This window comes from Phaenicophaeus curvirostris, chromosome 10 (assembly GCF_032191515.1).
Source record: "Phaenicophaeus curvirostris isolate KB17595 chromosome 10, BPBGC_Pcur_1.0, whole genome shotgun sequence".
Classification (NCBI taxonomy): Eukaryota; Metazoa; Chordata; class Aves; order Cuculiformes; family Cuculidae; genus Phaenicophaeus; species Phaenicophaeus curvirostris.
Window position 1 is genome coordinate 27,509,091 of NC_091401.1, and position 27,626 is coordinate 27,536,716.

Below are 27,626 nucleotides of genomic sequence, written 5' to 3' on the forward strand. Positions count from 1 at the left end.
TCTTTCAAACAGGCTTTTTCACAAAGCAAGCTGTAAATCCAGAGGGAGGGAGAAAAACCAGCTGGCAGTGATGTGGAATCATTGCACTCATCGATACGTTTGTGAGCTCGAGTCCAGACTTGATGCTTCTGTGCTGCAGGTATTTTCGCCGTGTTGAAGTATTGAGCATCTAAACATGGTAGATCTTAATTGGACGTGGTCTTCTGTAGCAGAAGGTTATTCCTGGTCTTTGTCTCATATCCACATGGGCCAAAGTGAGGGCTTCTTTTTATGTCCTCTATGGAGCCATCAGCTTAAAAAAGAAGCATTGTTGATGATTCTCAGTTCTGTGTGGTTTGGGGACGTCTTGGGAAAACCATCTCCGGATCCTTACAGGATCTGTTTGAGTGAAATACTAGACTTGAATATCTTACTGGACTCCAGGCATGAATAATTGATATTCCACTGGAGCATGATAAAGGATCTGGCTAAAACTGGCAGGGGCATTAGGAGAGGGAATGACTCTAGCAGAAATATTATAGGTGTGACTGAATTAGGAAACGCAGGGCGCTCATTCACCAAAGCCTGGCTTTCGCTTGGCTGTGCTTGCTTCCAGGTGAGGGCTGTCCAGACACTCCAGAGTCTTTTAGCTGTGGTGGTAGAGCTGCCCCAGGCAGATACTGGTTCTCCCCATTGTCACAGAGTGGCTGCATCTCCTGTTGATTTCTGGAAATGGAGCTACATTTGTCAGACTCTGCGTTTTGGCAGTCAGGCTGTTAAACGCTCAGGTTGGGACATTTTTTTTCTCTTTCTCACAGCTGTTTGTTTTTTCTCTGCCTGCCTGTCTGTTCAGTGTGATGCTTGGGGCTCTAGCTATGTGCCTGGTAAGAACAACCTTAGTTTTACAAGGGGCTTTGTTGGTTCTGCTGATGCTCTGAATGATTTTACTCCTGGGAAAGAGGAGAGGGAGGCTGGAAAAACTCCAGCTGGAAGTTGTTGTGTCTTTGCCAAAAAAATAAAATAAAAAAAAATATGGAAATTAATTCCTCAGCCCTGTGCAAAGAGGGAGGAGAAACAGCTCCTTAGTTCCAGAAAGGGATAGGCAAAGGAGGAAAGGGGGCAGGGGGAGTTTATATCTCTTTTGCTGATGAGGGAGAAGGAAAATATCATCACTGAGTGCTTGAGAGCTCCCACAAGCCAGGCTGGATTTTTATTATGAATTCCAGCTGTCTGTTGTATAGCAACAAAGCTGGGGGTTTAGTTAGCCAGTGGCTGGGTTTGATATTCTAATTTCCAGCACTGTGAAGTGACTCGAGAGGCAGGTGGCTTTATTGCCAGCCACATGCTGTGTTGTTGTTTAAAAATGGAATTAAATTAATCTATTGCAACCTTTTTGCCTTCAGCTGTGGTAGTCTCTTAATTACAGGTGATTTGGGGTTGGTTGGGTTTTTTTTGGCTTCCAGGCATCTTTGAGCCCAGAAGCCATCATTGATGTTCTCTGTGGAGATGCTGCTGCCTGTCCCTGCACAAGTGCTGCGCACAGGGAGTTCAGTTGCCTTGGAAACCATGTGTCATATATATATATGTGTGTGTATGTATCTCTCTCTCCACGATGCACACATTATTTTCTTCTCTGACTTAGAGTTTTAGAAATGCTCTTCAGCTGGGAAGGACTCTCCTTGCAGGTGATGGGCTCATGCAGGGGCCTTTCACTCCTCGTGCTGAGCACTGACCCTAATGACTCTGCCAGGGTGATGGCCCAGGCACTGTTCCCCTCCTGGTGCCACCTGATGTTTCTCCTCTTGCCACTCCCTCTCCTCCCTCCAAGCCAAACTTCTCTTGAGGACAGGACGTGGTTTTTGTTCAGAGGAGCCTTTTTCTTGGAGCACGGGAGGTGCTTGAGTAAATGCAAGGATGACTTGCCTTTGCTACAATGGTTTATTCTGCTCCTTTCCTACTTCTTGCCTTCTTTCTTCTGCCATTTCCCTGCGTGTCGTCTCTCCCTGTCTCCAGAGCTCTAGCGTGGCAGTCACTCCAGTCCCAGACTCTAGCTGGCCTGGGGGGCTGTGAGCTCCCTGGATATGAATTCCTGCATGCAAGAGTAGTTGTCTCTGGGAGGCAGGTCTGGATCTCCTTGCCCTGCAATTTATCCCGTAATTTCTCCAGTGCTTTTCATCACTCCAAGCGGTGACACAAAGTGCCAGGAGTGCCCAGCACCTGCCTGTGGGAGGGATGCTGTCTGTGAGGTGGATGGACGAGAGGGCTTTGCTTTGCCTGGATCGGTGCAGACGTGGGTGTCACTGTTCTGAGCGGTGAGACTCAAATCCAAGCCCGCACGTCAGAGCACAGATCAGTCCGTACGAGCTCACTCCCCCTTGGCAGCACTGCAGTTTGCCAGCAGTCAGCTGTGGGGTTTTGCCGTCTGAGGTCGGTGGAGGTATTGCTACCACAGGTCCCATTGTTTTGTAAAGCAGCAACTGATTTTGGCTGTGAAAATGGGACTTGACGTATTGGAGGTAGAGACACTGAACTGATTTTTTTCTTTTCCTGTAGTCCATATTGGCCTTTGGATACCAGAAATGAGTAAAAGATGAGATGAGTTAGATTTTCAGATGTGGGTTTCTCAGGTTTCGAGCCTACTTCCTTTGAGGGAGCTGTGGCTGCCTGTGTTCCATCAGCACACCTCCTACGTCAAGAGCTCAGGCTGCTGCTGCCTTGAAACCAGCAGCCTCACAGAGAGAGCTGACGTATTTTGCTGCCTTTCAGATAGAAATCCTTTCTAAACCATGTCCCTTTGAGTATTTACTCTGCATCACATTTCTCTTCTCACTTGTCAGTTGTCAAAATTGCATCTGCTATTTTTAGTTGTCTTAAATTTCTTTTCCTGGTAGGGATGTATATTTGGACACCTGGCAAGGTGTGTCCTCCCGGTGTGTGCATCTGTGACAGCTGGGCCATGGGCATCATGCTGTTCTTCCACTGCTATTGCTTTTCCATCTATTTGTGAAGCAGCAAATGAATGTTTATCCTCTTCGCAGCCATGAGAGGGAAGGAAGGGCCTTATGTTGATTTTTGTGTATGGTAGCCCATCTGTTGGAATGTTTGGTTTAAAACAAGAAAAGAAGAAATAATAAAAGAAAAACTCATGAGCCAAACTGAAATCTCTGTCCTTGTCTCTGCTCAGGAGTGGATTTGACTCCAACTTTTCCCATTTCTTTTGGCCAAAAAATTCCATAGTTATTTAAGGCAGAAAGTAGTCGGGCAGTGTGTTGCAAGAGGAGCATCTGGTTAATGAATCCCTACAGAATAGTGCTAAATACTTGGTGAGTGTTGTTAGACTGCACTGTCACATGTTAATATGTTGATTTTCGTTCTCAGTGGAAATGCTTGTGTTGCAGGTGGGATCTGCTCTCCAGGAGAACTGCACTGCCAGGTCTCATTCTTCTCCCCACCCCTGAAATGGCAGCGCTGCCAGATGCGCCGTGTCTGCCGTGCAGCATGAGTGCTGTGCGTGGCCTGGGCTACCGCCCGGGCTTTGGGGGCTTTCTGGCGCTGAAGACCTTCCTGCACCTTGTTGCTGGGACTGACTGATTCCCTTTATGCTAATGTGAGCTTAGGGGAGAACCGCTCCCTTCTGGGGAGCCAGGCATCCTGTGGCAGGAACAGATGGGACTGGCTGTGAAGGATTGCCTCTTGTATAAAATCCCCAGCTCTCTGCTGCGGGGCATGGCAGTCCTGTGGAGGAGGAGGGATGCTGTGGCATCAGTGGGGCAGCAGCCTCTGGAAGAAGCTTCCTGGATTTTTCCGAGCTGGGGGAGATTAGTTGTGCTGGGTGAGGCGCTATTGAAGCAGGTTGTGCCCTGTGCAGTCTGCAGGCTGTCAGCCCTGAGAAAGGTAGAGGCTGGTGGCCTTTTCGTCTGCGAGGCTGGGGGAAGGAGCTGCATGTTTCAGTGGGGGCTTGCATGGGTGATTTTTATGCAATATTTTGCAGGACTGTGGTTCATTGTTCCCCTTGGCCTGCCTAGCAGCATCTTTAACCTCACTGCCTTGAGCTCCACTCCATCACAATGGTTGCTGTTGGGTTTTGCTTTCCTCCCTCAGAATTTGAGGATTTTTTTAATTTTTCATGGTGTTTTGTAACTTCTCCCAGGGCAAAGGTCTGCTTCACTTTCCCCACCTTCTCCCAAAATGCAAAATTAAGGCATTTTCCTGAAGCCAGGAATGCATTGTGGGGAGCTGAATTCATCTCTGCTGGGGTTGAGGGGCAAGATGTCTCACTGTGTCTTTGGCTGCGTGAAGAGCAGAAAACTGCTCTGGCAGATAGCAAAATGGAGAGAGTTTATTTGTCCCTCCCTACGACTCTTCAAACGCAGGTTTTCTTTTTAGTGGGAGTATATATTTTTTTTTCTCTTTATGTTGCTGTGTCCTTATGAACCCTCTCCCCAGGCTCCCTATGGAGTTAGCACTTGTAGTTCGCCGAGGAAGCAAGCAGTACATTTTCCATCCTAGGAATCTGGCACCTTTCGGGCACAATGCACTTACGGAGCGTTAAGCATTTTCTCAGCCACGCTTCCGTGTCAGGTGCAGGAGGGCTTTTCATTCCTCTTCACCTCCACTGGCTGTACTGATTCTCTGAAGACAACTATCTAGGGAAATGTGTTTTTGCAAAACACTTGATGTATAGCATGACTTTCCTGTTCTAGCGGTTCACGTCAGAGAGCCTTTAAACCTCCCCTAGTAAGGTGGGGTTTTTTTTCTTTCTTTTCTCTTTTTCTTTGTAGTTGGTCACAGTTGCTGACCCTCAGCTGTAGAAGGAGAGGAAGACAAAGATTAGAGATGATCTTAAGATGTGGTATTTTTCAGTTTGCTGAATAATGCCAACTATTGGGATGTGATATGAAGTCACTTTGCAGGACAGTGCCTGCCTTCTTCAGTCACATGCCACAAACCCGTGCGTGGCCTTCACATAACCTGTGGTTGCTTTTCTGATCCCTCACAGTGGCAGCTGACTGATGCTCTTGTTTTTGTCTTTCAGGAGGAGCCGGCTCCTGCGGTGCAGGGCCGGAGGTCATCGCTCAGCGGGGTGTGCTACCTGACCATGGGTCTCCTTGTCCTGCTTCTGGGCTTGGTCTTTGCATCGATGTATGTGTACAGATACTTCTTCATCACTCAGGTAGGGGCGCATCAGGAAGGATTGCTGGCTTCTCAGCTGGAGCAGCCAGACAAACTGCTTTAGCCTTTGAAAGAGGTGGTGCTGTTATTTATTGCTTTGCACTGTGGTAGCTCAGCAGCCAGTCCTCTGGGTGCTGCAGACAAGGCATGTCTTAAGTTGTAGGCTCAGGGTCACCTCCATCCTGACTGCCAGGAAGGGCCATCCAGAAACCCTCCTCTGCCCCTCCCTTGTGGCTTTGTTTTGCCTTTCTTATTTATAACTCCATCAATATATCACAGAATCACAGAATTGTTTAGGCTGCAAAAGACCTTTAAGATCATGGAGTCCAACCCTTAACCTAACAGTGCCAAGTTCACCACTAAACCACATCCCTAAGCACTGCATCTACACGTCTTTTGAACACTTTCAGGGATGGTGAATCCACTACTGCCCTGGGCAGCCTCTTTCAGTGCTGACAGGTCCTTCAGTGAAGCAGTATCTCCCAATAACCAGTTTAAACCTCCCCTGGTGCAACAGGGGAGGTACCAGCTGTCTCTGGTATTGATCAGTTTGTCAGGTGCAGATCTAAAGTACAGAGACATGCAGCGAAAAACATTATCACCGTTGCAATACGGAGGATTTGGCAACACTTTCACAATTAAATAGATCAAGAGAGACAATTTAATGGCCCAATCCAGAAAATCTGTGCTAAATTGTTTAACTACATCAAAACCAATGTGCCTACTCTCTGAACACATTATTTATTATGCGTTTAAAGCCCAGCGTTCCTACTGTCAGGAGTGAGGCAGCCTGAAAGCATGGCTTCTTGTGAGGGGAGAGCAAGCCTTGGAGAGATCAGGGAGGTGCAGGCAAGAGAGCAGCTTTTTGCAGTAGGATATTTTTGGCTGTAGTACAGCAAAACTCTACAGATGTAGCAGCAATAGGTACTGCTATTAATAAAGCAAGCAGAGAAGTGAAAAGTAAATGGGCCGTGGTATGGAAGGTGAGACCTTGCTCCCCATTAAGTTCATCATCTCCCAGTTTTCTCCCATGCAGTCTTTGCAAAGCCTGGCCTAACTGAGGTACCGGGCTGGCAGCACCGGGGGTGGTCAGGGCATAGGGAATGAGACAAAGCTACTTTCTAAGGAGGAAGCTGCTGAGCTCTGTGTCTTGCTGAGAGTTTAGCCAAGAAACCCCAGAGCATCAATCTGCACTTGAACACCTTGTTCTGCTGCAGAGCAGCTGTTAGTGAATGAGCTCCCCCAGGACTGCCAGCTGCCTTTGTCTCTGTGGCCAGCACTTATCCACTCAGCAACACAGTCTTTTCATACACTCCCTTCCTCCATAAATTCTCTTGCTGTCAGACTAATTTGCAATCTTTGTTTTCAGATACATCGGTTCTTTATTGCCTGTGCTCATTTATACCTAATCTGGAAACTCTGTGACAGCTGCAGGGCTGTCTGTCCCTCCCGCGCACCAGTGTGTCCATGTGATGGAACCCTGAGCAGGGGTTTTGGTGCAGGCACTTGCTCATAAAACGGCAGTAGCCTGCTGGTGCGTTTGGGGCCACTCGTTGTCATCCCCGCTGCCTGCCTGTGATGCCGAATGGCAGCTTATATCCAATCGCACTGCAAAGCCTGTTCACCATGGTCAGAGATGCTTTGGGGACTAAGGCAATGGGGCCCTTATGTCTCAGTCTCCAATGGCTACAGGTTGTCCCTGTGATCCTTGTGCTTAAATTTGATCACTCACCCTGTGTTAGTTCTCTTGCTTGTAGCTCATGCTTCTGAAGCCCTGAAAGGAGCAACTTCTCTTTTGCAGTGAGACGGAACTGCTTTGTTTTGGTGCATTTGCCATATCCAGACTACAAGCACCTTTAGAAATGATGTTCTGCTCACCCCAAGCTTATATGCCTCACGTAGAAAAATGGAGTTACTGAAAGCTGTGTCTGTGGAGGGATGTGAACAGACTGGTTGTGACATTTAAGAGCCTGCAGGCATTCAGTTTGCCTTTCTGGATTACCCTTTGTGAAGTCCTACAGGGAATCCTTTATTCCCTTTGGACGTGGCAAGAAGGAAGGGAGATGTGGTCATTTCATGAGGGTGCTTTGCACTACCTTCATCAAGAACAGTTTCTGGTAAGAAGGCTGGTCTTGGAATATTCACAAGCATCTGATTGGTGTTTTCACTCAGTATGGGAACATTTCTTCTGATGTTGGTTGTAGTTGTTAGGGGTGTGTACGAGTGTTGTACCTCCACCTCAATCTCATCTCCACAGCTGCCCCGCGAGAGCGTGTTTCACTGTGGCATCCTTTACGAAGATTCGCTGTATTCACCGTTCAAAGGGCAGCTGGAGTTGCACGAAGATGTCAAGATTTACATTGAGGAGAACTACGAGCAAATCAATGTCCCAGTGCCCCAGTTTGGAGGGAGTGACCCTGCGGATATCATCCATGACTTCCAGCGAGTAAGGAGCTCTTAGAACCCTTGGGGGCATAGAATGGGGCTGAGCTGGAGTGCACCAGTGCAGTACTCATGGCCTAGCACTGTCACCATTGTCACATGTCTATGATGATATTGTTACTGAGGTGTCCTCCTTCCCAAGGCCCTCTCTGAGATTTTCCGACCTGCTTGTCTTCTTTGGTTAAGAGGTCCTTGGACTGGATTTTTGCTCTGAGAAGTTTCCTACCTCCGCTGAATTTCCTCTTTTCACTCATCTTCACAGCCATGTTTCACTGCAAAGGGCTCAATTCCTTAATTTCTCTGCTTGGAATGCAGGGTTTGACAGCTTATCATGACATAACGCTGGATAAATGCTACGTCATTGAGCTGAACACCACTATTGTGATGCCTCCTCGCAACCTGTGGGAGCTGCTGGTGAATGTGAAGGTACGGTGCAGTCCTGCTTATTTTGCATGCTTTTCTTGAGTTGGCTCCTGACTGCCAGCTAGGAGCTCGTGGGAAACCAGAACTGCTATGTCTGTGGAATTAAGCTTTGGCCCTGACAGAGATGAGCCTTCTCTTGGAGCAAAGACTGAGGTGGGGGTTTAGCTGAAATTCTGATTTTGCAAACAGCACAGTAACACTGGCATGATGGATCAGCCTGGCCAGGATGAGACAGAGAAGCAGCAGATTCCTCCCATTTGGTGCTCACCGATAGTAGGGATTGAGGAAAAAAAAAAACATTTCCCTTCTTTAACTCTTGCCATGGTTACCGCTGCAGTTTGCTATTTGCAGAGCTCTCGGTGTCCCTGGTACCGAGTACCAGGCACTCAGCTTTCACCCTCTGGGGGCTTTAAGGGGAGCATCTGTGCTGCCCTCCCTGCTGTGCTGCAGGCTGCAACACCAGACTTGGGCTCATGCAGTTTTACTCACAGCAGGTGTTAATTGGGTTCAGTACCAACAGGTTTGTTCACCTCAGAAGCCCACGATGCTATTGCAGTGACTGAAATCAGTCTTCTTAAAATAGAGTACTATTTAATCTTAACAGCGGGAAAAATCCCAGGATTTTTAAGGCTGCAGAAGATGCATATTTATCTCAATCTTTTGCAGGTAAAGCAAAGTGCTGAGCCTGGGTTTGTTGCTCCTTTCTGTGATGGTCTGTTTAAAAGAAAAGAAAAAAAGCCAAACCAAATCTAATTCTTACTTTCTTGAATTCCCTTTGCTGACTTGCTGCTACGTGCAGTGTGATAAGCATTTAGGGGTTAAGCACAGAGGCTTGGGGTTATGCCTTGAGGGATGCCTGATCTCCAGTCTGTGTCCAGCTCCCGTTTTTTTTCCTAGCAGTCCTTGCGATTTCATGCACTGTGACTGTCTGGCAAATGCACCCAGAACCCTACCAGAGTACAACATGCATTGACTTAAAACTCGCTCCAACACAGCCACTGTTTCTGACCATGGCAGGTGACCGGTCCCTAGGGCAGAAGGCAATGGAACAGGAGGATTTCACAGGCTGATAGCAGAGCCCAGAAAAAAACTGATCACGTCCTAAAATATGAGATATAAAGTCACAGTCAATGAAAATGATGCTTTGTACTTATCAGAAATTGAATTGAAAAGGGGATAAAAATATGATTAAAATGGCCTTAATGTGTGTGATTCTTCAAGGAGAGTACAAAGCAGATGTGGGTTTTAATAACTTTCTGGTTATTGGGATAGGTAAGTGTCCAGTTTGTCTGTGGGTGTTTCAACATGCACCTTAGAGACATTGTTTACGTGTTTAGCTTGATCTTGAGCTCAGAAAAGGTTTTTCAGCGTAAGGACAAAGGCAGTGGAACAGGTTACCCAGGAGGTTGTGCTGCCTCCTTGAAGTCCTCAGAGGTTTTCAAGACCAGACTGGATATAGCCTCGAGGAAGATGGTCTGATCTCATAGGTGCCTCTGCTTTGACCAGGAGGCGTGACCGGTGATCTCCTGAGGTGCTCCTCAGCTGAATTATCCTGAGAGCTGTGTGTAAGACAGTTCTGTTTGAGGAGGAGATCATGGCACTGTTTGGGCTTTATTTTGGTGGAAACTGTCATTTCAGAAAGGGACGTACCTGCCTCAGACATACATAATCCAAGAGGACATGATTGCGACTGAGCACATCAGTGACATGGAGCAGCTCGGCTCCTTCATCTACCGCCTGTGCAGCGGCAAGGAGACTTACAGACTGAAGCGGAGGAGCACGAGGAGACGTAAGAGCCTTGCTGTGTTCAGCTGTCCTAACTCGCTTCTCCCCCACATCACAATCGTTATTTCTACTGTTACAGCCGTGCTGGCCTCTTCATGGCAAGAAGGGTGGGTGAAAGCGCACAGGACATCTTTTGAGGTCTTTTCCATCTAACTCATCTAAACCCAAATCTGGGATCACGCTGCTGCAAAGAGGTGCCAGCTGATGTATTTCTATCATCTATCAGCCTAATAGAAACATTGAGAAGAGGGTTGCAGGAGGAAGCAATTCATTTACATGTGGGCTTCTGGGTCTGAACTAATAGCAGCGCTGCTGGGAACTGTTTGGAAAATTTCCCTGATGGAGAAACCCGCTTCAGTGGCAGCTGTTCAGAGCAGATTACATCTGGAAATTGCCTTTAATTAATTAAGTTTCTTATAATATGGAAAAAGTTGTGAAGAAGGAGCATTCAATTGCCTTAAAATGATTCTGTGAAGATCAGTAATATGTTTCTTATACAAATGGTAATATTGGCACAAAAACTTGATTTCAGCATTTGTAATTTTGTTCTAGATACTGGTGTACTTAAAGGCTCACCTGAAATGTGAACCTGCAGTCAGTTTGGGTTTGGATCTCTGGGGGAGCTGCAGAGTGCCGAGAGCGTTTGGGTGAAGAAGTCACCTCAGCTGTAGCTGGTGGTCGTGTTCCCAACAGGAGCCGTGCAGCTGTGCGTGGGGCTGCGGGCACCCTGGCTGCTGCCACGGAGTCCTGGCACGGTCCCGTTTGTCAGCAGGGCACTGCTGGGTTTGCTGTGAGGGGAGCAGCTGCCTGGCAGAGCTGCCTGGAGCTGGGGGCCTGCAGTTTGAGGACGTGGGGGGCACTACTTGTTTCCCGGAGGGGTTGAGGCCATAGCAGGATCAGTACATGTGGGGATGCAAACAGCCAGAGAGGTGGCTATTTTAAGCCTCCTTGGCTGCATTCACTGCTGTGTTCTGTACCAGCCTGTGACTTCTGCCGGTTTTGTGAGGCTTCCTGGTCTTTGAGATAGCACTGAAATGCTGTCAGTTGAAACCAGCTGTTTCCAGGCAGCTCCCCTACTCGTGGCAGCTCTTGCTGCAGAACCATGGCCTAGAGAATATAGCTGTTCTTCCAAAAAACAGATTATGCTGCTTTTCATATGGGCTGTGTTGTTCCTGCATTTCCATGTTCAGCGGTTACATCTCATCTGCTTTTCTTCCCCGACTTGCTGCAGCTCTTGTGGATTTTATTGGTTCAATTTCCCTTCTCTTCTTTTTCAATCACTTCTAGGTATCAGTCGACGTGAGGCTGAAAACTGTCATCGTATTCGTCACTTTGAAAACACTTTTGTGGTTGAAACTGTTATCTGCAAGAAGTCATGAAGCCACTTTCCAGACTTAACCTTCCTTGGCTTTGCTTGCACACACACGCTCCTAGCCCTTTCTTTAGACATGGTAATCTGTCTCACTTTTTTACTCCTTCCCCTGCTTGTGCAGCTCTAACCTCTTGGGTCTGTTGTGGCCTCACAGTGGATTCTATTCTCTCCCTACCACCTACCTGACGCATTTACTGGGCTTAAATTTACACAGTGGTCAAAGATAACCTGGGAGTAGGTGCAAACTCTTCCATACTACAGGATGGGAATCCCTTTGGGAGCCAGTCAGGGGTAGAAGCGGTGGCTGAGGAATAGGAATTTCTGGAAATGAGTGCTCTCTTTCCCTGGCTGAGGGGTTTCCTTGGCACTGGACAGAAGGTCCACCACAGGAGGAGGTTTATCACTTTGATGCTGATGTAATGACCAGATATATGTAACCAGATGCGCTTAGGAAAATAATAGTTGCGAAGACAGGATGATTTGGAAACCTAGGCAGAGGGAGGGTTCCTGCCTGAACCATGCTTTGATAGTCCCAGCGTGCTATGTGCTGTCCCCATCAAGACCAGCTTTTCAAACATGGAAAGCAGCTGCTATATGTTGCTTTTATGACTGGCTTCTGGACTCAACCCTCGCCATGTGGCAATCTCCTCTTGCGCATGGCATGGCTCAGCATGATCCACTGAGCAATGTGGGGTGTCCTTTTCAGGGTGGGCAGGAGGCCAGGGCAAGGGACAGTGTGGTGGGCTGGGAATGACAAGAATGACACAGCACGTCCCTGATCCCTGGCAAGGGTTGAAGTGCAAGGCTGGGTAGGCTCTTCCCGCACACACAGTCACCTCCACTGTGGATCTTGGGCAGATTTGCTGTCATTTTGCCCATGTAAATGAAGAGGTGAATCTTCGAAGCAAGGTGCCAGAACTCTGCTGATGTCCTTTCTATAGGCCATGGGCGCTGGTGGACCTGAGGGGTTTATTCCAGCCCCGTGTCTGTCCATCTCTGTTTGTCTGCGAAGATGAGTGAGTTATGTCCATCATTCTTCCCGAGTTGTCAGATCCCGTCTGTGTGCAGGCAGGGTGCCGTGCCTATGTACAAAGCGGTGTCAGCAGCAGAACTGCTAGTTACTGGTATGTGCAGAAGCAGAATTTTTAATTTTTTTTTTGTGAGGGAGAATGTGTTCTTGTAGAACTCCTTTGTTGAAAGCTGTTTTGATAGAATTGCTGTAGTCCAGCTGCGTATCACATTATCTGCAGGCACTGTTGTGGTACAGATATTGATACAAGGCAAGATTTAGCTGATCAATACACTGCAGAGAAATTGTGTGAACAAAACTGCATTTCTGTTGATCATTCCACATAAGACTTGCAGGGTATTTAAATATTCTTCCCTCTATTCCATAAATATAGTCAAAACTAATCAGGTTCTTGAAATGCAGGCAGTTTTTTGGCCTGAGAGAATGGGGTGAGTTTCAACTTGGCACATTCTTGTTAGTTGGTTTCCAGCAAATCTGGACTTGTTCACCATCTGTTGAAATGAGCTCGTTGTTTTAGGAAAGGGAGGATTAAGTAAATGCAAGTACAATCATTAACTCAGCAGTGGCAAATAAAGTGCATGTATTTTAGAATTAAACTTTTAAGTAATAATACTGTAAGTTAATTATGCAAAACCAAAGTGGGATCTCAAAGTGGTCCTGTCACTCAAGAGGAATTCATATGTCCTTAGAGGCTGAGGGTTCATTTTTTTGTATAAACATAGCCAGCTGTAAGTATTAAGCTTTAACAGGTAGAGGAGGACACTTTGGCTTCATTCTGCTTTAAACTTGATGTAAAATGAAGAATTATATGTAGTTTTGCAGGCTGGTAAGGATATTTTCCTGCTGACAGGGCGGTACTTGCTTTTCTGTAGTACTGTTGCGTTTTTCCGATGATAACTTGCTGCTAGCCCTAATCTTTCATTGCAGAGTGAGTGATGAGTGGGTCAGAGAATTGGTTTGCTTAACGGCAGTACTTCAAACTGGTAAATTTAAGCCCAGTGTTTCTCTTCGTTTCTAGGAGCTTAAGCCTGCACTCAGGTGAGCATCCAGTTCTTTTTTCCCCTTCCTTCTGATTCTGCATGAATTAACTGGTCATTAAATATGCTAACACTGTGCAATCTCGCATCTGTAAGGACAAACCGTGGTTCTTCAAGGTGAACTAACATGGTCACTGTTTCATAGGATGAGAATGCAGTTGTCTGGAAAGAAAACTTATGATGCTTTGTATATTTTGTCTGGTAGGACTCTTACTTCTTAGGAAAAAATCCATGGGGTAATAAAATCTTTTACCTCTCATATGTAAAGCGTGTGTTTGTTGGGGATGAAAAGTGCATCTCCTACATAAAGCTGTCACTTGTGGGAGTGGCAGCTGGATCACCCTGGAGCAGCCAGCCGAGTGGCATCTCGGGGCCAGGCAGCGGGAGGATGCTGCAGTGTGGGGACCCTGACCCATGGGTGACAGCAGAGCTGCATGGGAACATGACTGAGCTGCCCATGCCTGCAGGGCTTTTCCACTGTCTTGTGCTTCCCTGGGAGGTGCCCAGGGTGGGGAAGTTGATGCCAAACTGAGGTCTCTGAGGCAGTAACGTACTTCTGCTCTTTGGGTGGCTCGTGGCTGTCTGTTCTTTGTGCTCAGCCTCACTTCTGCAGCTGCCTGGATTCTTGGTAGAAATGTGCCTGCTAGCATACGCCTTGAGCCTGTTGCTGCCTTCTGGCTGGCTCTGCAGGGAAGACCTTTGGAAGGCTTCCCTCCTCTGCTTGCCACCCGCAGCTGTGGGTGCCCATTAGTGTCTCTCTGAGCTCCCCTGCTCTTTCAGCCTTCTGGTAGGGAAGTGTCAGAATATTTTTCCTGAGCTCAACTCTTCCTCTATCCAAAATTAGTCTCTGGTCAGTCAGGGAGGAAGTTCGCGTTTTGCTTGTTATAGTAATTTTTGCTGCGTTTTGCATTTATGTCTCTAGTATCGAGATCCTTTTTTCATTATTGAGGTTCTGCAGAAGAGATCTGCTTCTTACAGAAAATGTGTTTTCCAAAGCCTCTTCTCCCAGCCTGGCTTGGCCCTTTCCTTCCATTGGCACTGGGCTGAGGGAGCGACTCTGCCTCACCCCATGGGGAACCTGGCTCCTTTAGGAGGCTGAAATGCTGATATTAAGAACATGACCGATGCACTTCAGTAAGTCACATTACCGTTAAACATAATCAGCCACCTAAAGGCTTGTCCAGTGCCAAGAATACCAGCTCATATAATGAAATTTTGCATTTTCTTTTGAACATTCACTCTTGGCTCCGTTTTTCATTTCTTGAAGTTATGTTCATGGCCCCTTGCTCTTAGTAAACCTGAAATAAGTCAGTTCTGTTGCCTAATCTTGCTCCCTTTCTGCCCGAAGACTGTTTTATTTGATTGAACAGTGGCACATAAAAAACTGTGGCAATAAAGTCTACTTTAGGAGAACTCTGTGGCAGAGGCACAGTTGAAACCCTAAGATATGGGTCACTGATAACAGCTAGCACCTGATATAATTTATCTTTTATTTTTAGTACTTGCATATTGCAGTGCGGCTCAGGGGATGTTATTTAGCTTTGCCAGGCAGTGCTCAGTAAATCAAAGTTTTGGTTTAACTGTAGGAACATCTGCTTCCGTAATGGTGGATTTAAAAAAAAAATTTAAAGTACTGGAAACCTATTAAGTTAGCAGTTAAGGAGAGGGACCACAGTGGCTCTTCTAAAATGTAAATGAGCTCTTGGTTTGTCACAAGTCTCTTACAGCTACGTTCACAGTCCGGACCCATCCCAGAATTACAGCCCACTAGGATTCCTACAGACCTGGGAGGAGGAATGTTTTGGCTGCCGTGGCCCACACAGGCTCTAGCAAGGAGGCTGAAGGACCTGATTTTTCACTAGCATGATGGAGAGCCCATTTTTGGTGGGAGGAATAGAATGGCCGCATCTTACGGATGTGTTGGGCATGCTTCTGGGTGGGTGGCAGGAGGGTTGCTAGGGCCCTTGGGAAGGGGAGACAAGCAGTGGGCATGTTTGTCCACTGCCAGCCTGCTGATGCCACGAGACACAGGGAGCTCTGGGCTCACAGGCATCCCCCGTGGCAGCTCTGTTAGGGGTTGGCCGCCTACTACCAGCATGGATGAGGGTGGCCAGTCCCCAGGGTGTCCTGGGCTGCCTACACTGGCTTGGTATGAGCAGTGGTAAACTGCTCTCCACAAATCACCTTTTGGCTTTGGGGAGGAAGAGGGATTGCCGGACAGCTTTTATGCTGTGAAGAATGAAAATATTTACACTGTGAAATGGCTTCCTTGTGTGTGTATCTGAAAATTGAGCACTCCTCATTTTATTATGGTTTGTAAGAATTTCAGTTGTCCTTGCTGGGAATTGACTACAGCCCACGTAGCTCCACGTGGACAGCTGTCTGGTCTCTTACGTGATGCCAAGCTAACGAAAGTATGGTCTCACTCTTGTACATACCTACATATGTGCCTCAGGATGTACAAGTTGTCCCTGAGCATTTTGCTGTCATTGATGTGATTTTTACCCAGGACATTACAAAAGTAAGTATTGTGGATGCTGTCACCACTTCCCAGAGGAAAAAGGGCATGTTTGAGCAGCTATGTACTCTACAGAAGAAAGCTTCCCGCTCTAGTGTCCCAGGTCTTGGGTAAATGCCCGTTTCTCACCCTTTTGGTAAGTACAATTCCTGATGGAGGCATTCATGTCCCAATGAAATCAATGAGGTGCTGCAACTTCATTGGAGGAAATGTTGTCTGAATGAAGTAAATAAGCAGAGTTTGAGAGGAGAATGTCACTAACAAATATGGGTTGAGCTCCAGTGAAGATTTTCAGCTGAAAAGAGCCACCAAAACATAAAAAGGAAGGTGGAAGCACCTAAGCTTCCTGGTATTAAGCTGAAACATTTGGTTTACTGTTTTAGTAATTAAGTTATTGTACCTTGTTTTGAAACAATTTTTATCTAAATATGCTGAATTCAAGTGGTCAAGTAACATGGAAGTGGTGTTTGGACCATCCAACTCGTCATACTGAAATTAGGAGATTTTGCTTCCTAGCGAGTAAGGATGTCTCCAGAGGATGATTTTGAGTGCTCCATTTAGGAGCTCCTGGTAGCTTAGATTCGTAAGTTAGACAACACAAACATCCTTGTGTGTCATGTATTTTTAATGGCTGGTATTGTTTAAAACCAGACTGGCTTTAAGACAAGGTGATACTGGCTATTGCTTTTCCTGGCTGCTGTGTACACAACTCCTGGTACACTGGACACTCCTGCTTCTCTGCATGAGGACTAGACTTGTGTGCTCAGAGATGCAGCTGGCTCTGACTTGCTGTGTCTGCAGGTAAAGCGGTAAGTGCTGAACAGAAATACTAGCTGGGTGTCCCTGTGTGCTGGCTTGTGGATGCTGCTTTCACAGTCTCTGGTGTATTAAAGGAAAACACATTAATTTAGGTCGGAGCCACCTCCACAGCAGCTTTAGCTAATCTCCAAGGCACCTTCCTCATCCTCATAGCCTCCTTTCACATAGCCCTTTTTCCACAGGGTCCTTATAGCTCCTAGGTGGGTCTTGTGGGGCAGAGCACTCCCCAGCAAGCTGGCACGGGGCTGTGCCCCATCGCAGGGGATAGTCCCTGGGAGGCGTCTCCCAACAAAACACCTGCAGTTTGGAGCAGTGCAGCACAGCCCAGAACCTCAGCTGGTGCCCTCAGCCCCTCCATCACTGGGCTGTGACTAATGGCCTGCTGGAGGCAACAGCAGGATCTGGCAGGGGTGATATAACATGCAAGGAAGCCTTGCAGCTGGAACGGATTATATAGGCTTAGACACCTCTTCTGCAGGCAGGTCACGTCAGAGGATGGGCTGGAGCTGGGTGCATTAGTCAAGCAGGAAGAGCACATGGTGCAGGGAGTGCTCGTCAGTTCCCAGAGCTGTAACTCCTTCGCTCTTGCTAAAATCTTAAAAGAAATGGGTGGGTTGAAGAATCGACATCAGCTGTTTCCTTAAGTTTGCTGAAAATATTTGCTCTGGGCATATTATTATTCATAGTGAATGTGGAATGTGTTTGTGCCAGCTCTAATGAACCATTCTCACTAGCACAAAGATATTCTGCAGCGGAAGCCATTACGTTATTCTATTCATTTGGATTAATTAACGTGAAAAGGCCAAGTATGTCATTTCATACTTGAACTTTTAGGTGTGTATTTGAATTTAATTGAAATAATGTTATGCAATGATTGAAATGTTCTCATAGTCTGACCCAGGAAAGAAGATTCAAAGAAAGAAGGCACCTCAATGTCAAAGAAAACCTCTCAAACTAAAATTTGTCAGATTTTAAAGAGGTTGCTGTAGGATGTCACTCTTCCCCAATTTGTTATTCATGAAGCAACTTGTTCTCAGTGAAGCAGCAGTAAAGGCTTTGGGATCAGGCCCCAACTCATTTCTCGCTCTTTTCAGATGGTGATTTTGTGCTTCTTACTGCTAAAAAGCCACTCAGTCCTCATGAGCCATTCTCCAGAAATTGTTGCATGTTCAAACTCAAAGAGGAAGCTATAAGCTTGCTGACTTTGGCACTGTGGGTACCCGGGGCTGACGTCTGGACCCCCCCGGTGCCAGCAGCGTTGTCAGAGTGCTGCCTTCCGCGGCAGTCTGGGGGTGCAGCCTGCCCCTCGCCCCACGTACCTTCTCCCGCAGCTCGACTGGGTCCGATGGTACCGAGGAGGCCTGGGAAGTGCCTGTGGGCAAGCAGGGAGTGGCTTAGGGGTGAACATCATTAAGTGATTCAGTAAACTGGATTTGACAAGTGAAAGAAAATTACAGCTCGGTGGTCTTGAACATACAGTGGCCATTGTGGTAATTAAACCAGTATCACTGTGTTACTGGTTTCAGCGATGGAGTATTGGAAAGTACAGACCACAGAATTGCCCTTTAGAGAAACGTGTGGACTTGACACAGCTGTGGTTTTGGTTTGGAGTGCTGAAAGTAGCTACTTCAGGTGGCCTTTTGTATGACTTGGCTGAGTTCAGTCTAGTCTCCAAATGAACAGATTGCTTTGTAGAGTGAATATTTGCGAGCAGTCTAGTAGACTGATGTGTCATTATGCAAACTAGAAATAACCACTGGAAGTCACTACGAAATCGTCCAAAATAAAATGCGAAGAGCAATGCCCAGAGAGGAATAAACCATGTGCAGGCACCTACACCTACAGACTGGCATTAAAATTAGCTGTGACTGGCTTTGCACAGCCTCCTGCAGCCCCAGCTCCCCAATGGTGGGGCTGTGTGGGTTGGCAGCTCCACGCTGCTGACTCGCTCGTGTCACTGGTTGCACAGCTGATTGCTTCTGCTTTTGTAATGATATTAACAAAATCCCAGAATGAGTTAGGGCTGTCAGACTTGCTGAGGGGGAAGGGAGCGGGTGGCTTGGTGTGAAGGGTGGATGCTGGCTCCAAACCTCAGAAAGTGCCCCTCATCCTTGGCCTTCCCCAGAGCTACTGAAGACTGCATCAGAAAGAGCTTTCGGTATATATTTCAAATGCTCCATCGAATGCGGCACGGTATGTATGTGTCTTGTAGGGGGGCTCATGTCCCTTTGTAGGGCACATACCACAAGGGGCTCACAGCACGCCGCCTTTGACGCTGCCCACTGGGCTTGGAGGCACTAACACAACCTCCTCCTTAAAAACCAACACAGCCAGCTATTGAGCAACGCTGGAAAAATCCCACGGCACAGAATCACAGAATCACAGAATAACCAGGTTGGAAGAGACCCACCGGATCACGGAGTCCAACCGTTCCTACCAAACACTAGCACCACACACAGCACTTGGTTTTGCACAGGTCCCCGCAGCAAGGCAGCCGCGGAGCAGGAGAGTCCACCTGCTCCTCCTTCGGGCAGCAAATGGGACTGGAAAAAGCACACAAGTGATTTCTCACTCCACCACTGGCAGTAACTCTTTTTAAAAATGTTGTGTTTCCTTTTGTGGGCCAGGTCTTATCAGGTGCTCGGTTGTGCTTCTGGGGCAGCTGCATGTTCAGGGCTCGCAGCCGTCAGTGTTGCCTCTACTTGAGCCCAGGACCTGAGAAGGAAATGATGGCAAATTGAGCATATTTTATCTCTTTTCTCCATTCAGTTGGAGACATCCAGGTCCCTACACCACCAGAAGGGGCTCCTCTCTTGTTGACAGCAGGCTGGGCTGCTATGTAGCGGAAAGAGAATTGCCTGATAAAAGTGCTTTGAGAATCCTTTTGCAGTATTTAGAAAGAAGGTGTTTAAAACTGTTGCTCATCCACCTTTCCAAGGAAAACAAGAAACTGAAGTATGGACAGTTGCAATGAAGCCTGGGATCCTTTAAAACATGAGGCAGATTTGCAATAACTGTTTTGGCCCATCCCTCTCTGAGCCTATGACAGATTTAAAAAAATATTCAATTAAGATGTCATGGATACAAATGCTTTTTCTTTCTGCCTGCCCCAGTATTTTAGTGTTAGGTCATGAAATACACGAGCAAACAACAAACTCACTCAAACCTAGGTGCCTTTATAAAAGCAGGTGCCAGATGTCGAGTTGGCTGGTTCAAATGTTGAGCGGGGAGAGGAAGGCACGCCACTTCTGTAATGAGGTTTGCAAAGGAAATGCACTTTGCTTTCATTCAGTGCTTTTGATGAAGTTGCGTAATTGCGCTAGAAGGTAAATCTTTGGTATCAATCTCCTCTGCAATTTGAATTCACCCACTGTGGCAGTTTCCGAAGCGCTGCCTCTGCCGGAGCAGGGCCTGGAGCTTCTCTGCAGGGACTCAGTGAGTCTTAACGTTTTCAGTTCACTCCTTTCCCCAAATTTTTCATTAACAGCAAATCCTTGACTAATTTTATGCTATGCCTGGTGGAAGGGCAGCTCCATGTTTGTCTGTTTGCAGAAGCTGTAAAATCAATTAATGCATTCTAATGTTTGCTCCTCCAGTGCGTTCAGGTCATTGGCTGTGAAACTTGCGGGCAGCATAACCTTAGAGCTGTCACAGGGTGGAGCAGCTGCTGCTCGCACCCACTGGCTTGGCCAAAAAGAGTGAATTTTCTGAGGAAGGAGAAGGTTCTTAATGTACGGTGTCCGCCCCTTAGGGCTCGGCAGCCACTGCTGTCACCATTCGTGTCATTTGTTTGTACTTTCTTTCCTTTTTCTTATTCTTTGTTTCTTAGAGTTTCTTTCTCTTTTAAAAGTTTGGTAACATATGTTGAAATTTTTTCCCATCAAAGGGTGTGAATAGGAGCTAAGTGACAAAAAATGTTAAACCACATCAGACACTTGCTTTCCATCCCAACAGGTCTCTGTGCAGCTACAGGCAGGGCTGACAGCAAGAGCCTGAGCTCAGGGTGAGACAAAGAGCGTTTTATGGCACAGGCTTTCTTTTATGTTCTCACTAGTATGAAATGGTCTACATTTATTATTAATACCAAGTTATTTTTCTCTGCATGAAGGAAACAAATCCATCTGCAGGGTTTTTACAGCCATGCTGGCCTTGGTCTGTCAAAAGTCCTGTTCCCTTATTCTTGCTCCCTTCCAGCTGTGACGTTTTCGAGCCATTGCACTGCCTGTCACCACGAATGAAGTCAGGCTGGTCTCTGCTGTCTGCAACTACTCGTGCTTTCCTGAGCTCCCCTTTAAACGGAGTAAAGCCATTTCAAACAGTGTCCTTCGTTGTCTCAGACACTACGGCTGGGCAGGAGGACGGGGTTAGATGCCGTTCTGCGGGAGGTGGCTTTACTTGTAGTCACAAAGTTAATACTTAGCGGGGAATTGTGGGGATTGTGTTGGTGGACTCTGAAGTGTGATCTAAACTGGATTTCCTGGGTTTGTAATGCTTAGTTCTGGATTAACAATTGCCTGGCAGTGTTTAAAACTTTAAACTGCTGATATTTGCTCCCAAATATAACCCCAGTTTAATGCCTTTTTTGTCTTGGAATAGAGAGAAGGATTAATAGGAATCTGTGACATACAGCAGACACGAGATTTTACATCCTTTGAAGTCTGCAAATGACACCGATTCAGCTTTTCTTCTGGGGCAACATTTCTGAAACCTCATAGATTTCTGGTTGTGTCAGTATCCCCCAGAACAAGCACACTTAAAAATGGGCAAAGAAGCTGAGTAATGGAGGAAGCATAAAACTACAGGTGAACTTCTAATCTCCATTATAGCAGTGTAAGCCCGAAGTCACATCAGTAAAACTAATGGAGCTGCCTTGGGCTATAGAAAAGCAACTGAGATCAGTTTTCTCATACAATTTGGTATTTTATGCCTCCTGAGGTACTTATAAAATCCCTATTCCCTAAGCTCAGTCATTATCAGTTAAAGCGAAGACCCTCTTGGCATGACCCCACTGCTCTGAGATGTAAAATAAATCTTCTGCAGCAGTGCTATTTTCTTCTAGTATTTGTTAACTCTGCTTCTAAAAGGAGACTGAAGTCTCGGTGGGAAAACCTTTGTGTCTATTGAAGCTCAGTTTGTTAAGAGAAAAGTTATAAACAAGGAGATGATGAGGATTCACTGTCCACTGGCAGGAAAGCAAGTCAGATATTCTGAATTTACTGAGGAAGTCAAGGGAAATGACAATTGGTGTGAAGAGGGAATGCCTGCTGGGCTATCCTAGTGGGGTTTACTTCCACACACTTGGACATAACCAGGACATGGTTGGTGTACGTCCACAGCCCTTGTATCCTCAGGAGCACAGTTCATCACCTGAGCACCAGGAAGACTCTTTAAACAGCAGCACACGCTTAAGTCCATGTTGAGTCAATATTTCCCTCCGGTTTGCAGGTGCAGCGTAGGCAAGGAGGCTGAGAGATGGTACCACATGTAAGTGAACTTTTTTTATTTTTCAAAGTAAAGAGGAATCACATCCAAAGACATACACATCATCGTTTATAGGAATAATTCCATTTCTTTTTACCCATAAATGCTAACACAAAACATTATGGAAGGAAATAGAGTGAGGAGCAGTCTTCTGGGAATGGACTTAGTTCTGGTTTTCATTAAATATTTTCAAATCTGGATAGTTAAAGTAAATTACTTAGATAAGCAGTTCAGGACCCTGTACTTTCCATGAAAGCCTCTCCACACATCACTCCAAGTAACCATAATAACATGCAGCACATGGATCAAGGCTTTCATGTGGCTGTTTTTACACTGCTTTGTAACGGGTCTTCCAAGGACTCCTTTAAAACAAAATAATAACACACCCCGTCAAGACAGCAGTTCAGGTTTGCCCAGCAAAGAGTGACCTGAATGGTGTCTCGTAGCACTTGCTGAAAACTGCTGTGAATGATGTTATTCTTCAACAAAAAATATGCAAAGTATGCCACGTGGTAAGGCATGAAACAGACCAAAAATGCCACAAGGTTTGTCACGACTATCTTCTCTGCCCTGGTGGTGTGTGTTTTGGGGTTGTGTAGTTTTCCATGCTTTCTCAAGCACCTGATGGTCTGAACGGTGCAGAAGGTCATAGCTACCATGCTGCCAAAGAAGGTAGTTTCCAAGGCACTGAACAGGCTTGTGTTTTCCCATGTGCTCTTGGAGAAGTTGTGGAAGCAAGTTGAGATGTTGTGGCTCTCTCCATGCAGTTGGAAAGTAGAGACTGTCCCAGCTGAGGTGCCCAGGCAGATGACCGCACAAACTGTAGCAGCTTTCTTGGTGGATCGCAGTGTGGGAGCTGTGAATGGGTGCTGGATAGCGATGTACCGGTCTACACAGATGCAGAGGGAGATGAGAATGCTGCCATACATATTTATGAAGTAAAGACTCTCCAAGGTAGAGCAAAATACAGATCCCAGGTTCCAGTTGTCCTGAAGGTGGTAGGAAATTATTTTAAAAGGAAGTGTAAACAGCAGCAAAGTATCCAGGAAAATAAGGGCTACCACGTAGACCGTAGATTCTGACAGCTTTTTGACTTTAAAAAACAGGAATGACAGAGCCATAGCATTGAACAGCAGTCCCAGGGTAAATGTAGGGGTATACGTGATGAACTGGAACAGTTCCACGGCAGCACTGATATTGCTTTTGGCGTGGGTGTTATTCATATCTCTAGGTATTCTGGAAGAGAAGAAAATCACCTTCACCACAAGGAAAGATGCCAATCACATTTAAGACCCTATAAAAATGCCAATAAGGTCTCTGTGTGTCCACAGATGGGGAGACACTTTTTCCTCATGGGCTGCTGTGTGCTGAATTGCGGTTCTCACTAAGATGGGGATGCTCAGTGCCCAGTGATCCTGGGGCAAGATTGTGTCTCAAGGAGGAACACGGTTTTCTTGGATCCAAGTCTCACTTGGACTTACTTGTTACCTCAAATTCTCCTGCCCTATCATTTAGGCTAGGCAGCATATAAATACAACCGCACCATCCCCTTGGAGTGATGCAATCTCTTTGTAGAGACAGGTTAGCAGCCCCTGAATTTAGGATTACTTGGATTGTGGGGATGGAGGGGATTGGTTGGATCAGATTTCCTGAATCAAGCTATCATAAGAGACTTTGGGCAGTCAGGAACAAAGAGGTGGTGATACCTCTGGCTCTTTTGACAAGCTTGCTAAAAGGAGGCAGGCAGGAAGTTTCAGACAGGCTATTTCTAATGCTGGTTAACTAAGTCTTTAGCAGAAGAATGAGGTTTAAGAGCCCAGCCTTTTGCCTAAACTCTCTAGACTTAACACTGTGTATAAAATTTTGTCTGCAGAGACAGGAGTTGCAGATTATGTGCAGCTGATTTCTCCTCTCTGAAGTGGGGACTAAAAATGTCCAGGTAAGCACCCTCTGAGCAGGGGTCATGAAGTAATTCTCTTCTTTAGAGGAAGGATGCTGATCTGGTCCTGCTCCCAGGCTCCCCTGATAAGGACTGGAAAGGTTCTCATTGGTTTCTGCACTGCTGGTCTCAGCCAGAATTGTTTACAAATGCAAATGCACAAGAAAACCTGGTGCTTTCTTCCAGCCAGTTCTGTCACAGAAAGTGTAACCTGTAATTAAAGCCTTTCAAAAAGCTTTGTCAGCATCCAGAAATTACTTGGGTCTGCTGTTCTGCAACTGTTGCTACCTCCACCTCGTGCCTTTCCTACGGGAGTTACTGATCCTGATGCTGTTTCATTTCAGATTTGTCAGCTGATAGTCAGTTGTGCAGTAGAAGTTTCTGTTCTGCCGGTCAAGTCCCTGCCCCAGTGTTGCAGAGGTAAGCTCTCCTGTGCTGGGGTTTGGGACATCAGCAAAAATGAAATCTATTTCTTACTTATAAAATAGCAATTATTGTTAGGAAACAGGAATCGTTTGTCTGCTTGCTCCTTAAGGACACACTGGTGTGAGAGGAATGATTCTGTAAGTTACTAGTTTATGTTGAAGGATTGAGAAACCATCTCCAGAAACCCAGCCCTGCAAGGAGAGTGGGATGCTGGCAGCACAGGGCTGCAGGAGAGCATGCCTCTAGCAGGGTCAGGGGTGGGGATCCATCCACAGCTTTTCTCCTGCTGTACCAGGTACAGGTTTCATTCAGGTCCCCACAGTAGGCAGCAATACTGGCCGTGCAAAACCTTAACAGCCTCCTTCCCTGCAGAGAAACACTGCTACGCCGCAGGTTGTTCACTGCTTGGGAGTTAAACCCTCCTGTAGCCATGGGCTGGGGAGTTTGTTGGGAGTGGGGCTGGATTCCTGAACCTCCAGATTCAGGTGGTCTGTGGCAGACAAGGGATTTATACTGATGACCTGGGCAGAGATATTGCCCTGTACTAAAGGGTGGCCTCGGCTGGGCGATCCAATAGGCTACACTTCAGCTGATTCTCCTTCACGGAGTGAAGCACTGTCAGGCTAACGCTGTGAGAGAACTCATTACTGAGAGCAAAAGAGATGAAAAAAAAACTAAGGAATTCAGTCATCCTTTTTTGTTAGTAGGTTATGTGTCTAGGAAAGTCTGGGGTCTAGAGAAATAAAATTTCAGCTTTTTATCAAGGTTTTTACCTGAGAAAAACCTGGTTATAATAAGAAGGCTTTTTTTTAGACTAGAGTCTGTTGTGTAGAATTATAAACAAAATGGAAAAAGAATGATTTAAAGCAAAAATACAAGGTGTAGCTCTTTTCATTCTTAAAAAGGATAATATGTAGATCTGCTATAAGCAAAACAAGTTATGTAAAATTTAGTTTTCAGTCCTTATAGCAAGAAGAAAGCTTTTAAGCTTTCACTACAATTAAATACTCTCTCTTGTTATCTTACCTTTGGGGTATCTCTCTGGTTGATGACTTTTTCTCTTCCTCAGCTTGTAGAATTCTTGAGTCTCGTGTTTTCTTTTAAGGCAATGGAGTGAGCTGCATACAAAGCAACTGCTGGTCTGGATGTCAGAAAGCATGAAGTGCTGCTGCTTTTTTTTTATCATCACACATTTCCATTACAGCATTGGTTTCCCCATGCTGTGCCTGCACACGTGCACTATGTACATAGGATGTCACACAGGGCTCATTTGAGGATGTAAACAGTCAGCTCTGTGGTGCTAACGTCTCTGTGAGTCACCCACTCAAAACAGTCTCCAGTCACGGAGAAAGACTTTTCTCCTATTTTTTCTACAAGACATGATTTTGTTCATTGTATGTAACACCCATGAGCAGCACTTGCTGTCAAAATGCACTTTAATCTAAATCCTGAGCTATCACTATCATTGTTTCCCCTATTTTCATGGTACTGAAAAGGAAAAAAGAGAACATTGATGTTAAGAGGTGATCTGATATGTTCATTTCAAGTGGATATTTTAAAAAAAGATAAAGGTTACTTTTATATCTGTTTATACTGCTGGGGAGCATGGATTGTACCCATGGAGGGTGTGAGGTGCTGATTTGTCCGGAGGAAAAAAAAGATTTTTTTTCCCATTGAATGTGTGTTTGCAATCTTCTTATGAAAGGGGGAAAGGACGACTGCATATCTCCTCTGCATATCTCTTAAATATCCAAACTGAGGACTCAAACTGTGCATCTGTGAAAGCGATGGGGGATAGGATGTGAGAGTAAAAATAGTATTTGGAGTTTCCCCATGATATTTTAAATGAAGTTACTTATAAAAAAAGACAAACACCACCAAGGGGGAAAAGGTAGACGGTCTAAGTGAGCAATACCGTATCGCATTCCTCAGCTAGGTTTCACTTCTGTATACCCAGTGGCAGTCTTGTGACCATGACTGCATTCTGGATATTAAAAATCCCCACAAAACAGGCAGGCACCACTATTGTGAAAAGGCATTTGGGTCCCAGGTAGTGGGAACTGAGGCTGCTGTGAGCATGGGAGGTAAGCCCAGCTACCAGAGTGCTCTCCGTGCTCCTGCCCTGGTCCAGGGTTTGCACATGCCTGTTCTGATACTCCACCAAAGATCAGAGATGCTCCCTCTTGCAATTGCAGGTTTTTCCTCACAAACTTTGAATGTTCTCTTCTCTCTCATTTTCTCTTTGATACTCATAATCTTATGCCCCTAAGTGCTGCCCACTTCACTGGAGGCTGCCCCTCTGGGCGTGCTTGGTGTACAAAGCCCTGTCTGGCTACATGTCTGGAAACAGGCTTTGGAAAGGGAAGAAGGGGGAAGCAGCAGTGCCAGGGGTGGCATGTCATAGTCTAGTCCCCAGTGGTCAGTCTGCTTTTTTTTTTTTTTTCTCCACCAAACATCCTTCTGAGTTTTTTTAGGGAGAGATCTGAGGAGGAATGTCCAGGAAGGCATGCAGGGGGACAAGGTGTTTTAAAATCAAAAGGGTCATAAAAGATGATGCTGAGAGCTAATGGTGAGGAGAAAATGAAACCAAGTGACAGCATAATGGAAAGGCCAGGACAGTCCATGAAGGACTCTCAGACTGTTGATTAATAGTTTAACTTGTGATGCAGGGGTGAGGAAGCTGTGGCCGGTTGAGGTACCTTTCTTTTCTCGCTGCAGGCATTGCTCTTTGCTAAAGGGACGGGGCTCTTCACTAAGTCCCCAAGACCAAGTGTGCTGTTCCTTTTCTCGCAAACTGGGAAGAAGAGGGGTGCACCCTGCAAATTGTGCTCTGTCCTGGACACCTCTGCATGTGTCAACAGTGCCACCAGCACTCGTCACTTTGTGTGATTTCAGATGCTGAATATATCATTTTGCCCCCTTTTCCTGATGAAGGAGCTATTTCACATGCATTTTTTTGCTAGCATTGAGGAGTTTGCCAAATTGCCACACAGAACTCCTCTTTAGGCCACCCACACATTCCTGGGTGGCAACCCGTGAAGCTCAGTTGTTTGCCTGTGCTTGCCCTTGGGGTCGACCTCGCAGCAGTGCTGGGCTGTGCTAGCCATCCCCAAGGCTCTGCTGGTCCTTTGCTGTGCCCTGACGCCAGACAGTGACACAGACAGCAGCACTGTGGTCCTGGCTCCTCAGCTGTCTGTCCTGGC

At 46.3% G+C, this 27,626-nt stretch overlaps 2 protein-coding genes across 3 annotated transcripts in view; one reads left to right on the plus strand and one right to left on the minus strand.

Annotated features, from left to right (window-relative positions):
* The window catches only part of ITM2C (integral membrane protein 2C), a 30,015-nt gene extending 2,389 nt beyond the window's left edge, over positions 1–27,626 (plus strand). The window contains exons 1-6 of one of the 2 annotated variants that reach the window (XR_011338088.1): positions 5,015–5,152; positions 7,409–7,597; positions 7,909–8,019; positions 9,655–9,805; positions 11,089–12,155; positions 27,613–27,626. Coding sequence is in view for 1 of the 2 variants with exons in the window: in XM_069864842.1 (XP_069720943.1) it covers positions 5,015–5,152; positions 7,409–7,597; positions 7,909–8,019; positions 9,655–9,805; positions 11,089–11,180 (681 nt within the window). In the remaining variant the exon portion in view is untranslated. Of the gene's footprint in view, positions 1–5,014; positions 5,153–7,408; positions 7,598–7,908; positions 8,020–9,654; positions 9,806–11,088; positions 13,500–27,612 lie in introns of those variants that run through there. The other variant, XM_069864842.1, reaches the window with a different exon arrangement.
* Positions 22,223–25,483, minus strand: LOC138724661 (lysophosphatidic acid receptor 6-like). The gene is made up of 2 exons (XM_069864841.1): positions 25,450–25,483; positions 22,223–23,294 (listed from the first exon to the last, which is right to left on the minus strand). The coding sequence occupies exon 2, from the start codon at positions 23,279–23,281 to the stop codon at positions 22,373–22,375; it is 909 nt and encodes a 302-aa protein (XP_069720942.1). The 5' UTR covers positions 23,282–23,294; positions 25,450–25,483; the 3' UTR covers positions 22,223–22,372.